At 27.4% G+C, this 15558-nt stretch overlaps 1 protein-coding gene across 1 annotated transcript; it reads right to left on the reverse strand.

Annotated features, from left to right (window-relative positions):
- Positions 1-3305: 3305 nt before the first annotated feature.
- Positions 3306-15040, reverse strand: LOC113377272 (thioredoxin domain-containing protein 5 homolog). The gene is made up of 8 exons (XM_026617527.1): positions 14739-15040; positions 7417-7556; positions 6034-6155; positions 5821-5955; positions 5417-5572; positions 4813-5021; positions 3725-3857; positions 3306-3652 (listed from the first exon to the last, which is right to left on the reverse strand). The coding sequence occupies exons 1-8, from the start codon at positions 14882-14884 to the stop codon at positions 3527-3529; spliced, it is 1167 nt and encodes a 388-aa protein (XP_026473312.1). The 5' UTR covers positions 14885-15040; the 3' UTR covers positions 3306-3526.
- Positions 15041-15558: the final 518 nt, after the last annotated feature.

Genomic DNA, 15558 nt, shown 5'->3' on the forward strand with positions numbered 1-15558 from the left:
GCTTCGGACAGCCTGATGTCAATCAGTAGGTATAGTAGCAACATGTTTCGAGTAAAAATAGTCCACTCCTGGTATTACTGAAACAATGAGAAAAAAAACTGTATTAGAGAGGTAATCTAATAATTTATCAAATACAAATAGGACAACCTTTGGGTTACCATTAACAAAGCCAGATCATTAAGAAGTCCTAAGAAGCTTATAGAACAATTAAGTTCTGGTTAACGATAAATAAATAAATAAAAATTTAACAGAAATATTTTCAGTAATATTATTTAAAAACTGTTTGCTTCTTGCGAGAAAAGTTATAATTCAAATTGTTATATAAAGCAGTAGTGACATCAGCTTATACTAGAAAATATAGATAGCAAAATAAGCCTTTTCCAGCATTGCTGCATTAATAAAAAATCATCAGTATTAATAATAATTTCATTAAAATAGGTAGGACAACCGATGAGTTGCCATAAAGTCCCGTCCCTAAAAAGGCATTAAAATATCTCATGTTACTCGTTAAGTTTGGATTGCTGTTAGTAACTTTTTTTTTAAAAAAAAAAAAAACATAATATAAAAATAATGAAACAATTATTATGTATAAATTTCGTAATACTATTTATCAAATGATCTTTTATGTGACAATAATGAAGCAATGAATTTGAACACAAAATCCAAAATGTTGAAGTGTTATTACGATGACACCTTTCATCGTCTCCTCGAGTCATTTACAAAATGTCAAGTTAATTAATTACTGAAATGAGAGTCAAATATCACACAAACTCATTCAGCAAACTACAATATCAAAAGTAGGGGAATTATTTTCTTTAATTTTTTGAGAGCTACTTAATTAAATAATTTTTAATATAAATTAATGCTAATAATTTTTATATTAAATAAATTAAAATTCCATATTTTATTATTTTATTTAGAATGTATTGGTTAGATATATAGGACTTGAATATTAGAGTCAGATTAATTTTTACATAAAATAAACAACATTGTACGACACTGTATGAATTGTTTTCATGCGGTGGATAAGGGCCGCATAAAAAGTCTTACTTAGAAAATACGCCAATTATTCATGAAACAGCTTTTATTAATTTATAAAATTTTTTAATTTAACCTGAAGGAACTGTAAAACTAATTTTAATGACGCGAATCGTGGATAAAACTCTGCATACAAAACGAATGTCGTTCACACGTCGAGCGACAATACCACTGTTTACGTAACTATATGATTCATATTTTTATAAAAACAAAATCGTACGAAACTGGTCATCATAAAAACAGAGTTTACTATATTCGAATTTATTAAATAAATAATTAAATATATATTATCTGAATGTTACGTACGATTTTGCAATAACAACTGCAGTCAACCCTCCGATGACGCAGTGAATACGTACCGTGTAATATATAATAATATTATTATTGAATTAATGAATGCTTATGATATGATAAAAAATTAAATAGAAGCGGAATTTTCCAACAAAAAATCAGGCAGATTGTTTGAGAAAAAAACTAACATTCAAGGAAAGAGCTCTGAAACTACTAAAACCGATGTCGCACACAGCTATCATGTAGCAGGCATGTTTTTACAAACATATTGAAACAGACAAAATATCTGATAACAGAACTAATATTTAAACCTTTTACATTAATACCAGTTACTAAAGTTAAATGAAAACTTCAATTTAAACTCCGCTTAATATGCGCGAAAACCGCGCTCCCAGAAGGTTGACTGTATTGATAAAACTCGACAAAAAAAAATGTAATACTCACTCATTTATGTGTAAAACACATTCAATTATGACGGATCCAATAAGCACAAGTTCAATACCACTATCATAAAAACCTTCTGATTTCTCGTCGGCTCGTCGACCCGGTTGCGTTGGCGTCCGGGTCGACACGCCTTTGTTCTTGTCTCTGCAAAATGCAGGCATTAAATGAAGTCCGCATTTCAATCATTGCTGTAATATCAACAAGCATAGATCAACGATGCCGATATTGTGAAGATAAGAACTTCTAAACAAACCATTTGAAGTTGTATCACAAATTCGATATAGTTGATACTATCGCCTTCGGCTGGTGTATTTGATTTTAAATCCTATTCATATTTTTTTGAAACAGTTTGGCAATTGAGCAGACAGTAAACAAATAACGCTAATGATCGTTCAATGTTTTTATAAATGAATATCATGTAAATATCATAAAATTATTAATAACTAGCTATACCGAATTTGAAAAAAAAAGATTAAGGGTTTATTTTTATGTTAATTGCTATTTATTTTATATTAGCTTTTTTGAGATTTTTTTATATACAATATTTGTTGTGCAATTTATTTCATAGGCTAATACGACATTCTTGGCCTTTTTCGTGCTCTTAAAGAGTTTTGACTTTCTCCTAATCATGACTAATTCATGACTAATTGGTGTACCTAATGACTAATTGGTCCATGACTAATTGGTCCTAATCATGACTTTCATTGACTAATTGGTGTACATTCGATTTTGTTTGATTTGAAAGTTCATTGATATTTTTTTATTATTGATTATTTTTATTTCTCAAATGTTTAATTGCAGTCTGTGAAGTTTCACCAATTTGCCTTAATGCATGATACCATGTAACACTAGTTGCAATTAATGCGAGAGTTCTGGTACAGAATTCAGGAAACAAAAATTGAGAAATTGAGAAGTTGGTTAATATTTTATCCTAAAATACTTTATTCTGGGACAAGTTCACCACCTGTGTCAATAAATGTTGTTGAGTATCTTAGTTGTATGTTAGGGATGAATCTTTTATATTCTGAGAAACGATACAAACAAATCGAGATCTAGGACTCCATAAGTTGAATAAGATTAAATATGCATATATTCAACTATTATTAAAATGACAAACAAACAATAAGTCAAAACTATAAATAATATGAAGAATGTATCAAAATCATTACGTGTCGATCTATGAAAACAACAGCATGAAAAAAGTATTCACAATCTACTAACAAATTTTCTATCAAAAAGTAAAGAGTATCTGTTCGTATTTCGGGATCCAAGTTATAACACAATAAAAGAAATAATTTTTATCAAATTCAAAAACTTCATAGCTTGTTTAAAATGATAATTGAAATTAATTTTTTCTCACTTTATAGATTGTTCTAAATGGTAAGAATTATAGCAACTCCGGCTAGTTATATAAAAATTCTGAGGACCACACAATTCTGATCAACCCACAAAACATTCTATATTTGAACAGTTTTTGCAAATGCCTCATAATGAATACTTGTAAATAAAACCAAACGCTTCATTTTGTTTTACCAAATGAGTTCAGAAACAGCATCATCTGCATCTGAATTAGATTTATTGTTGTATTATCAATACACTGTAAAAATTTTTAAAAAAAGGAATAATATGATGCATTGTAAATAATTGTAAATATCCAGTCATGGCTCAGTCTCTGTTGTAGTGTTATCTGAAGAAATATTCTAATACAATTAAAATTACATATAAACCTAAATTAAAACTATCACAATTTTAATTACAACTCATCATGTACTACATGTGACATTAAAAATTCGTAGAGATCATCTAATGACCGTGATCCATTGTATTCGGATAATTTTTGCCCATCCTTGTACAAATATAGAGTAGGGAAACCGTCAACCTAAAATGTATATATTTAATATAGTAAGCACCTCTTAGTATATCATAGTAATATAATAGTAAATATAATTACAGCTTGAAGAGAACACAATTCCTTGTTGTCCTCTAAAGTGCAGTCAACTTTAGCTACGTTAATGTTAGTTGAACCGACAACCTTTTTAGCTAAGTCATCCCAAGTAGGTGCTAACCTTTTACAATGTCCACACCTAAATGAAAACATTAAATTATTCGTTAACATTTTGTATATTGAGGTAACCCCAGTATACAACGTATTAAATCTAACACAATACGAGTATTGAAGACATTCCTGCAGTGTATTTTTAAAGCATGATTTCACTGTAACGCGGATTGAATTAAGAAAAAACCTGATTACATGAGAAATAAAGTAGAATGTTTTAAAAGCAAACTTAATCTAATTTAAATTTAGATTAATCAATATAATAGTTCAATAAATGTGATAAAACTAGTAAAAAAGATATCTCATTTAATATTTTCCATTCAAGCATGTACATGCTTTATAAAAAAAAAAAGCCTAAGCTTACCCGAACGGTTAGGTCATACATGTATAAAAGTCTCTACACTAAAAGCAAGCAGCCAAAAATGGAAATTTTTTTTTTCAGAAAAAAATGAATCTGGGGGGTGAGAATATCTTGCCAAAAATAAAATACTTGAGATGCACCGCACTTGCTTCCTATGATTTATAAATTAATTGTAAGATGTAATTAATTAATTGTAAGATGATAAATAGGATGCAATTTTTTTAAATTTTTTAAAGATGACTCCTCTTCTTGTGATAGTCATTTGTTTTATATAACAAGAATTTGCATAACACACTAATCTTTTGGAAAGTAAGTAATTTGTAACACGGAGGTTATCTATATTTTCAGTTTTCTTTCAGAAGCATTCTATAAAGTATTATACACATTATAAATGTATAATGTATTTCTTATACCTGACCACTATGCTCATTAAAAATGATCATTCTGCTTTACAATTCCAGACGGAAAAACAAGTTTTGTAAAATTGATTATAAAATTACTTTTAAACTACGAACAATTTGACTAGTTTAAGCTCAAACAGTACTTTTTTAAAAGACTTAAAGCATCCACAGAAAGAGCTGTAAATAATAAAATAAAACTATGACAATGAAGATTCAATTACCATGGTGCAAAAAATTTGACGAAAGTCACACCCTTTGAAATGCCTTGTTCAAAGTTTGATCCCACAAGATTAAAGACACCTTCTTCTTCATTAGTGTCTGGAATGCGATTATCATCTCTATCTTCATCATCAATTTGTGAAGCACCATGTTTCTTCTCAACATAAGCCTTTAATTCTTCGTGATTCCTTTGTCCAGAGTATTTTTCCACCTAAAGAATAAAAACTGTATCAGTTGATAAAAGACAATTATAAAAAATTGATTTCATTTTTCTCCTCCAAGTGAATAAATAATTACATAACGAAGTGCAATAGTTAATTTCAAGGAACAAGTATAATATTAAAACAGCTTTAAATTTCAATTATAAATTATAATATAAATAATAATTATAATTATAATATATTATTATATTAATTAAATAATATTATATGTATTAATATATAAATAATATTATAATTATAAATATATAAATAGCCAATTAGTGTCCTGTTACTAACAGTACTCAGTACATATAAAACATTAGGCAAGAATAACTCATATCAAATGTTACTTTTAATAAGTCAATGTATTTTATTTAAAGTAAGTTTTACTATCAAACATACATACCTTTTTGCCATCCTCTATCCATAATAAGGTAGGATATCCTTTTACTTCAAATTGTGTGCAAATTGGGCGATGTTGAGTGCAGTCAATTTTAGCAATGCTTACAGAGTCTTCATGTTCAAAAGTACTCGCTAGTTTTTCCCAAACTGGGGCAAGACTCTAAAAAAAAAAATTCATTTTTGAAAGGTTTCAGTATTTAAAAAAAAAATCAAATGTAAAATGTTATCCTTAATTGAATTAGAAAAGTATTCCAATAAAAAGAACACTTTTGCATTCAGATCACAACCAAAGAGTATATATATTATATTTAAATATATAATAAATACATAAAATATATTTATATTTAATTTTACACAATTGTGTATATAATTGTTCTTTTATTTCACAAATTCTAACAATTACTTTACCTGGCAGTGACCACACCATGGTGCATAAAACTTCACAAAATGCTGCCCTTCTCTGACATGATCTGCAAACGTATCTTCTGTCAATTCGACTAGACCATTGACAGCATCAGGAATATGTGGAATCGATTCAACATCCTATATAAAAAAAGAGATTTAATTTCAGAACATTTAATTTCTTTGTGTAGTAATTTTTGAAATACATTTGTTACTTACCAAAGGTTCATTGGCACCGATTTGTTCATTAATAAAAGCTGTGAGAGTTGGTAAATCTCGAGTTCCTTTGAACTTCACAGGTTCTTCAGTGTCCAATTTGAAGAATAACAGGGTAGGGTAGCCTATAATAAATTAAATGCTTTAATTGAGTTTCTAGAGATATATATTAACATAACAATTATAGTAATTATCATAAATACAATAGTATTTTGTGTTTAAAGTCAGATCTAATTATTAAAAAATTTGAATTTAAGATAAATTATTTATTCTAAAGTTTGTGTTTGAAAATGTAAACTATTGAACACAATATCAGTTGGAATTCAGAATGCTGAGTATGTTTATAAATCACGAGATAAAAATTGCAAAATGTTCTTGAAATGTGGATTTTTACCATAAGATTTTGAATCTCTAATTTTCAATTATTCTACATGTAATAACAAAGTTACAAATGAGTCATCTAATTAACAATAAAATCTTATTTAAGACAAAATATTTATACTAAAGTTTTCATTTGAAATTTGTAGTATTCGACACAAATCAGATATAATTTAGAATATAATCTATGTTTATAAAGTCATGAGATAAAAATTGCAGAAATTATGCAAATATGGATTTTTTAATAAGATTTTATATCTCTAATTATCAAAGGTTGGGTTTGTAATAACAAACTTACGAAAGAGTCAGAAGTGTTTAACAAAAATTTTTAATGTAAGACAAAAAAAATTAAAATTTGAATTTGAATATTTGTACTATTTGAAACAATAGATAGAATTCAGAACGCTATGTATGTTTATATATAAAGTTTTGGATCAAAAATTACAGAAATTCTCGAAATGCACATTTTTACAAAAATATTCTGCATCTCTAACTTTCACCTGTTGGGTACGTAATAAAAAAAAAGTCACATTTTTTAAACATTTAAAATATTCCGTTAATAGCACAATAAATGACACAATTAGTAACGTCATTCGGCGCTTAAATATTTCTGAAAGAAAACGTTATGTACACAATCAACTAATAACGTATGCGGCTCATGTAATACAATTAAAACAAAGTAAATACGACCGTGTTGTTAATTAGTAAACAATAACATTATTTAGTACATTTAATATGGGCACTAATTAAACGATATTTTAACTTTTGTTAACATAATTTAAAAATCCTCAATGAAAATTACCCCCTGTTAAATACAAATTATCCGCGACAGAAATAATCAAGTGTAATTATTTAAATCAACTGTAGTTAAAAATTCGGTTTATAGTAAAAAAAAATGAGAGCAAACGTTAATAAAAGAATATTTTAAAAACGTATCAGATTCTTCGTTGTATGAGATGTTGATAATTTTTTTTTTGTATTAAAATTGAAATTATGTTTAATTTTTACCTGTAACATCATGTTGAGAGCAAACTTCATTATCAGTCGTACAATCAACTTTGGCAATGGTGACTCTTGAATGCTCATCTGAATTTAACATCTCGGCTAACTGGTTCCATGTGGGCGCCAATTTTTGGCAGTAACCGCACCTATAAAATCGATATACATAAAATTAAAATTAATTAAGAATTTAGTAATTTACATGATAATTTATGTGACTAAACCATTGTTTTGTTAAAGTATACAGAACTAATTATTAAGTTAAGTTCTATTATATGTTTAGAACCGTGCAAGTTTTTATGTGAAAAGGTTGATAATTTTTTTTTTTACTGAACTGATTAGCATTCAGCCTGACTTATCGAGTTCCATCAATTGGTTATTAATTTTTATAACTGATGTAGCAACATTTCCACTTTTTTCATGATTGATTCAGAATGCAACTTGCAACTTCATCCTGGAAAAAACAACCTTCTCCGTAATTAAAACGAATATTGGCAATTTTTATCCAGTTGTCTCAATTTTTTCCTGACACGGAATGTAACCATTTTGAAACTATTATTTTCATATCCGAAGTTAATTACATTCAAGTACATGGTATGCTTTTTGTCGAGTCAATAATTTTAGTAATGTCATGCCCATGCACTATAATTTGAGTACCATGATATTATCCTACGTCTTGGTCCTAATTTATTTAAACCCACGATTCGTCAAACTAACCGGTTAGAAAATGAGGAAGCCCATTTTAAAAAGAAGTCTACATTAATAATGAATTGAAAACATAGATACTTCAACTTATGATAGATATTATTAAATCATGTGAAAGAAATCTATTTTTATGTGCAGTAATAAATGCAAATCGATGATTATATACACATATGCTAATTTAGCTAACTATCTTAAAGAAGAAAAATAAATATTTAATACATGTATAATAACAAATGTGTTTACAATTTCACGCTCATTGAATTTGTACACAACTTTTGTGATAAAATGCAGTATACAAACAAAATGTGTGCAATTTCAATTTACTGAGAAAGTTATTGCTTCCGATTAAAAGAATAATAAATAAAAAGTGCATGTGTGTGAAAATGTACACATTCATTATTTATAAGAAAGTGTGAGTATATATATATATATATATATATATATATATATATATATATATATATATATATTAGGGTGATCCTTAACAAGGACCTTTTCGAATTTCTTTGCTTCCAAGGGCGCCAATGCTTCCAAATGAATAAAAAATGAATTTCTAATAGTATTAGCTCTTAATATAAACATTAAATAACTTAAACTTAATATAAACAGCGCACGCTAATTGGAAGTTATCATGTATTTGTTATTAACATACGTCATTAAGTAAATTCTTGCGCCATCTGTATATTATTCTCGAACTCAAATATTATGACACATAAGAATATTTATGAACCACTTAACCTCTAATTAAATCCTATTCATCACGGAATCAAGATTAATTTTGCAGCAAAATATTTATTTAATTGGTAATGTTGAAACTCAAATTATTATCTTGATTCCATGATGAATAAATATTATAGAACAGCCCACATAGATTTAATTAGATATTAAGTGGTTCATAAATATTCTTATAAGTCATAATATTTGAGTTCGAGAATACCAAAATTGATCAAATGCAATAACAAAAAATAATATATAAATTGTAGGAGCAAAACTTCAGAATAAAAAATTAAAGAAACAAAATTACTGCCATAAAATTACAGCACACTTTTCGTGTATAAAAAACCGTGTATTTCAGATCTAGTTCTAGATAAAAATCATGTAACTTATGAAAATTTAAATTAATGTTCAAGCGTTAAAAATTTAAAAAATATAAAATATGTATGTATATATATAGAACATTATGAAGCTCCAAATATATTTCAACAGAAAAACACTATAAATATATTTTTGATTTACTTAAATATGCCAATGATTTTTATTTCAAAATGTAATAATAAGCAGAAATTGTATGATAAAAAATTAGTGTATTTTAAATTTTTATTTTATTCTGAATTGTTTTTTATTTTCTTTATCATGGGCGTTAAATAAATAAAAATGGCTGAAAATGTTAATAGCATAAAAAACACAGACAGGCTTCATACAAAAAATATTCAAACGCTTGATATAATGATGGTGCAAGTTTTGTCTGTTTAAGTAATTTATTAACCATTAGATAATGGTTAGTAAATACATAAATATAAGTATATATGTGTAAGCTTAAATAGATATACGTGTAGATAAGAAATGAATACGAGTATAATCCAAAGTTAACATAAAACAGCGTTACATATAAATTTTGATAAGAAACGCCCAGCATCCATCATGCCAGTGTAAAAAACTAGTGATAAAATGGAAGCATACACTAATAAAAAAAGTTTTATTTAGAATTAGTTGCAACTAATTAAATTTTTTCTAAAGAAAAACTGTATTACAATTAAAAAACTGAAAGGCTCTATAAGCTTTTGTGATAATAGTTGGCATACTAACTACGTGGCTTTTTAGAAGACCAACGGTCTACCAATATTCGACATATTTTCGTTATTAAAACTTCTCTAATGCTTATATTCTAACTTACTTTTATATGTCCTTTCAAATATCTTATTATTTTATGTTATTCTTTGTAATTAAATAATATTGTTATATTCTGAATTATGTAATTTTGTGTTATTAAGTGCATTATATATTATTCTATATATTGTAATTTATCCATATTATATGTATATTAATTGTATTTTTAAGTCTTATTCTGTGGGCTATATGTTTAAATTAAATAAATAAATAAAATGAATAATATACATATTTTAATTTGATGCAACGTTGTCGAGAAAGAGATATTTTCACTTAGAAACATATTTAAAAACCAAAGACGTTATTGCTTGATATCATACTGCCGAATCTAAAACCTTGGTTTGCAAGACCAAAGCTCTTATCACTGAGTAGAAATAATCGATAATACAATTTTCAATGCTATAGGCTTGTTAGTAAATATTGCATAAATATAATAACCGCATTATTTGCATAAGTGCTGTTTGCAATACGCGTATATGCATACAGAATCTTGTGACTAAAATTAACTCCGAACAAATATGATGATGTTTTTCAAATCAATTATTATTATGAAAGCATAGCTTGACGATTTGTCAAATATAAATAAAAATTCAACTACTTGAATAAGTAGCATTTTTTTAAATTGAGTTATGAAGAAACTACCAGGTCAATCTTTACTAAAAACTAATCAGCAGGATTCCCAACCGATATATTTCGAAAAAAAATTGCACTTGTCTGCTAATTATAAAAAAACGGTTGTGCAGATCGTGGTTCAATACGAGTCCTTATCGAATTTCTTCAATTGCTTTTACATTACGTAAAAATGTGCATCCGATTTTGAAAAATCTACTGCAACGCGTGTAGTAAATCTACTACAACGTGTGTAGTAAATCTACTACAACGAGTGTAAATCTACTACGAGTGTGAATCTACTACAATAAGTGTGCATTAAATCTACTACAACGTTTGTAGTAAATGTACTACACTGAGTTTGTTTGTAAAAATCTACTGCAATGAACGTAGCGAACAAAAAACTATTAAAACAAGTGTAGCAAAAAATCTACTACATTGAGGGTAGAAAATCTACAACGAGTAAAGTAAAGGTACTACAACGAGTGTAGTAAATCTACTACATTGAGTTTGTTTGTAAAAATCTACTGCAATGAACGTGGCAAACAAAAAACTACTAAAACGAGTGTAGCAAAAATCTACTACATTGAGGGTAGAAAATCTACAACGAGTAAAGTAAAGGTACTACAACGAGTGTAGTAAATGTACTACAACAAGTTTGTTTGTAAAAATCTACTGCAATGAACGTAGCAAACAAAAAACTACTAAAACGAGTGTAGCAAGAAATCTACTACATTGAGGGTAGAAAATCTACAACGAGTAAAGTAAAGGTACTACAACGAGTGTAGTAAATGTACTACATTGAGTTTGTTTGTAAAAATCTACTGCAATGAACGTAGCAAACAAAAAACTAGTAAAACGAGTGTAGCAAAAATCTACTACATTGAGGGTAGAAAATCTACAACGAGTAAAGTAAAGGTACTACAACGAGTGTAGTAAATGTACTACATTGAGTTTGTTTGTAAAAATCTACTGCAATGAACGTAGCAAACAAAAAACTACTAAAACGAGTGTAGCAAGAAATCTACTACATTGAGGGTAGAAAATCTACAAAGAGTAAAGTAAAGGTACTACAACGAGTGTAGTAAATGTACTACATTGAGTTTGTTTGTAAAAATCTACTGCAATGAACGTAGCAAACAAAAAACTACTAAAACGAGTGTAGCAAGAAATCTACTACATTGAGGGTAGAAAATCTACAAAGAGTAAAGTAAAGGTACTACAACGAGTGTAGTATATGTACTACATTGAGTTTGTTTGTAAAAATCTACTGCAATGAGCGTAGAAAACAAAAGACTACCAAAACAAGTATAGAAAAAAAATCTACTGCAATGTAGCAAACATACAACTACCTACTAAAACGAGTGTAGTAAAAATCTACAATGAGGGTAGAAAAACTGCAACGAGTGAAGTACTACAACGAATGTAGTAAATCTACTACAATGAGTGTGTATTTGCAAAAAAAACTACTTGTAGTAAAAAAAAACATGAGGTAATCACTACGATGAAGATAAAAAATCTACAATTAGAAAATCAGATTTTCTGGAGAAAAACCTCAAAGAATTAAAAAATATACAATGTAGTAATAAATATGTGCATATTTCTTCTTCAAGCTCTCGAATCTATTAAATGTGTCACAGTATACTAAAATAAATACCTCAACGTGTGTTTACAACAAAGAATAGTAGCAATTCAGAACAATCTAATTTTGTAAAATACAACAAAATTTTGATAATCAACTAAATTGTCCATTAATTTTATCCGGTTCCACTCGAAAACAAATGAAACATTCATACATTTTATATTTTATCAATTGTAAAAGTATTGAGTGTCGGTGAAGATTATTGACCTTTGAACTTTAAATTCTCTAGACTATTATAATAAAAAAATTTGGCAGTCGCTCATGTTTATTACAAAGCTAAATGCGTCGTCTTATCGTTTTGAAAGTCGTTATTTATATCTCACTAGCATGACAATCGAAAATCAAAAACGTAGAAATAGTAATAGCCAGATTTTAATTCACAGAAAAATAGTAGTTTGTAAATGCACTACAATTTTATATTAGCACTTATAAAAATCTACTTCATTTAAATTGTAGTTTGAAATGAAATATATTATATAATGAAATGAGGTATGACTGAACTTTTATGTAAGATTATTATTTACAACTACCATTAAAAAAAAAGAAAACAGGCTGTTTTTATAGCTGTATAGAAATTAACACCTAGCTATTAAATTAATAACTAGCTATATTAATAATTTCAAATTTTCAACATATTAGAGATTAAATTTTATTCTTATATAGAAAAATATTAATGGTATTGTTATTCCTTTCATATCTGTATAATTTGGTACGTGAATGTGTTAGTACCGTGGTTTCCAACCCCTGGGGGGTCTCCTCCTCGGAAGGGCACAAGACTATTCTACTGGAAGCGTACAGGGTACAAGTTTAAAAATACTATTTTGGAAAATATACCAAAAATGTTAAAATAATAATTATTATTTATGTATACTTTTACATATTACGATAAATAAACTATAATATAAGTTGAGTATAAAATGAGACTGGTAGTAAAAATATGGAGGGCGCAACATTGTGCTTTTTAAAGAAACAGGGGGGGCGCGGTCCTAAAAGGTTGGCAGCCACTGTGTTAATATATAATAGTTAGTAAAAAAAGAAAACCGGCTATATTTTACTGTTTCTATAGCTATAAAGAAATTAATATCTAACTGTTAATTAAACATTAGCTAATTTGGTGTGTGAATATGTTAATACCCGTGGTTTCCAACCCCTGGGGATTCTCCTCCTCAGAGGGGCACAAGGCTATTCTAATGGGGGCGTACAGATTTCAAAATACTATTTCGGAAAATATACCAAAAATGTTTAAATTATATAAAAAAATAATAAATTATTATTAGGTATACTTGTACCTATTATATATTAATTTGTAGCATGATAAATAAATTATAATATCAGTTGATATGATAAATAAATTATAAAATTGGTAGAAAAATTAAGCAGGGTGCAACATTGTGTTTTTTTAAAAAAACATGGGGGGGTGGTTCTAAAAAGTTGGCATATATTTTACTGTTTTTATATCTATATAGAAATTAATAACAAGCTCTTAGTTTAAAACTAGCTATAATTTTATAGCTTCAACAAATTAGATATCTTTTTATTAAAATTAAGAATTTTATTCTTATATAGTGAAATGTTGATGGAATTATTCTTTTCATATATGGATAAAAGTGTAGGTGTGTGTATATGTTAATACAGTGGTTTCCAATCTGTGGAAACGGGAGAAGGTGGGTGTCGCAATGCGAATAGATTAGAAACCACTGTGTTAATATATAATAATTGTTGATTAAATTATAAGATTTGTTAGAACGATTATCTGATCGAAATACAACATTTATGAACATATAATTTAATTAATATAAAATAATAATAAAACAGAATGTCATTTTATTAAACATTTTGTAGTCTCACAAAGTGATAAAATTATAAATGAATTTATTTTAATCTGTATCAACATGATAAGAAAATTTGTATCTACATGTACTTAAAATAATTTTATTGTCTTTTTGATAAAAACTTGTTCTGGAATCACAAGTGTCAGCGAACTTTAATGAAGTGATTAAAATACAATAAAAAAATGTGTATTTAAATATTTAGACAAATACTTGTATAAAGGAATAAAATATACAAAAATAAATGAGGAACTACAAAAAAACTAGAAATACAGATTTCCGAGGTTTCCAAGAAAATTGTTCGCAATCAAAATGCACAACAAAACTATGAACTTTCTTAATAATATCAATAAAATTTATTTGTTCAAAAAAAATGTGTGTATAATAAAATGTTTAAAAAATGCAACGAAAAAATGCAGAAAATTACGAATTGAGGTAATATATTATAAATCGAACAATAAAAATTATGGCATTAAATATCACACAAGACGTTAATTATAAACACAGTAATAAACGATAAATGTACGGTAATGTAAAAGATATAAAAGTAATTTTATATGAGTGTCATATAAAAAACAACATATAACCTACATTTTAAGCGGTTTAATATTATTCTTATTCTTATATAAATAGTATGATTGAATATATATTATATTTACCAGGGTGCATAAAACATGATGAAATGGTTATTTTTTCCAATTCCCTCTTGAAAGTTCTCTTTCGTATATTGGAATGTGTAAGGGCTTTCCTCATGTCCCGTACAAAACGTAACAAAACACAGGCCGAAAAGTATAATTAAGTTCATTTTGTTATCTTTAAAAACTATTTAAACAAACAAAACACTATGGTAATAGATACAGAATACTCTATTAATTAACACAGTATCACGACTAGAAACCAACACGGTTAAACGTTTTCTAACCTAATGTCCATACACTACTGTTCATTTGTCGAGTGTCATGATTTTGACACTTTGACACATCGACGCGTTCTTCGGTCAGCAGACAAGTTCACTCCTAGCGGATTTGTCGCGAAACACAATGACAGATTTATGAATTGTTTTGTTGGTGACAACTGACATATGAAGTTGTTTACTGTCAAATTGACAGTTCGATTTGTTTCAAATTGTGCTTATTCGTGTTGCAAATGTTTATTTTTTTTTTAATTTTTATTATTAATTATTTGTGTTGCAATATTTTTAGTTTTAAAAACATGTATTTTATTGAATAAGTTGAATTACAGTATATGAGTGGTATATATGAGTTTATTACCTAAGAGTATTATACTGTCACAATAACATATAAATATTGCAATACATTTTATCTTAATCAGCATAATATATAACATATGTGAAAAAAAGGAAAAAGATCACGAATTTCCCGAAAAAGACCACATGTCAATAATTAGGAAAGTTATTAGATTTTATCAGAATACTTTTGATAAGAAGATTTACAAAACATTGTATCCGTTCATAAAGAA

Source organism: Ctenocephalides felis, unplaced genomic scaffold (assembly GCF_003426905.1).
Source record: "Ctenocephalides felis isolate EL2017-DRISC unplaced genomic scaffold, ASM342690v1 CF-g0.4_SCAFFOLD_01886, whole genome shotgun sequence".
Lineage (NCBI taxonomy): Eukaryota > Metazoa > Arthropoda > Insecta > Siphonaptera > Pulicidae > Ctenocephalides > Ctenocephalides felis.

Excerpts from the sequence above, each read along its gene's own strand:
- LOC113377272 (XM_026617527.1), bottom strand. The coding sequence starts at position 14,884 with ATGAACTTAATTATACTTTTCGGCCTGTGTTTTGTTACGTTTTGTACG. Across the intron at positions 7,557-14,738 it reads ATCATGTTTTATGCACCCTG|GTGCGGTTACTGCCAAAAAT; the intron begins GTAAATATAATA and ends TCGATTTTATAG. Across the intron at positions 3,858-4,812 it reads GTCAAATTTTTTGCACCATG|GTGTGGACATTGTAAAAGGT; the intron begins GTAATTGAATCT and ends GTTTTCATTTAG.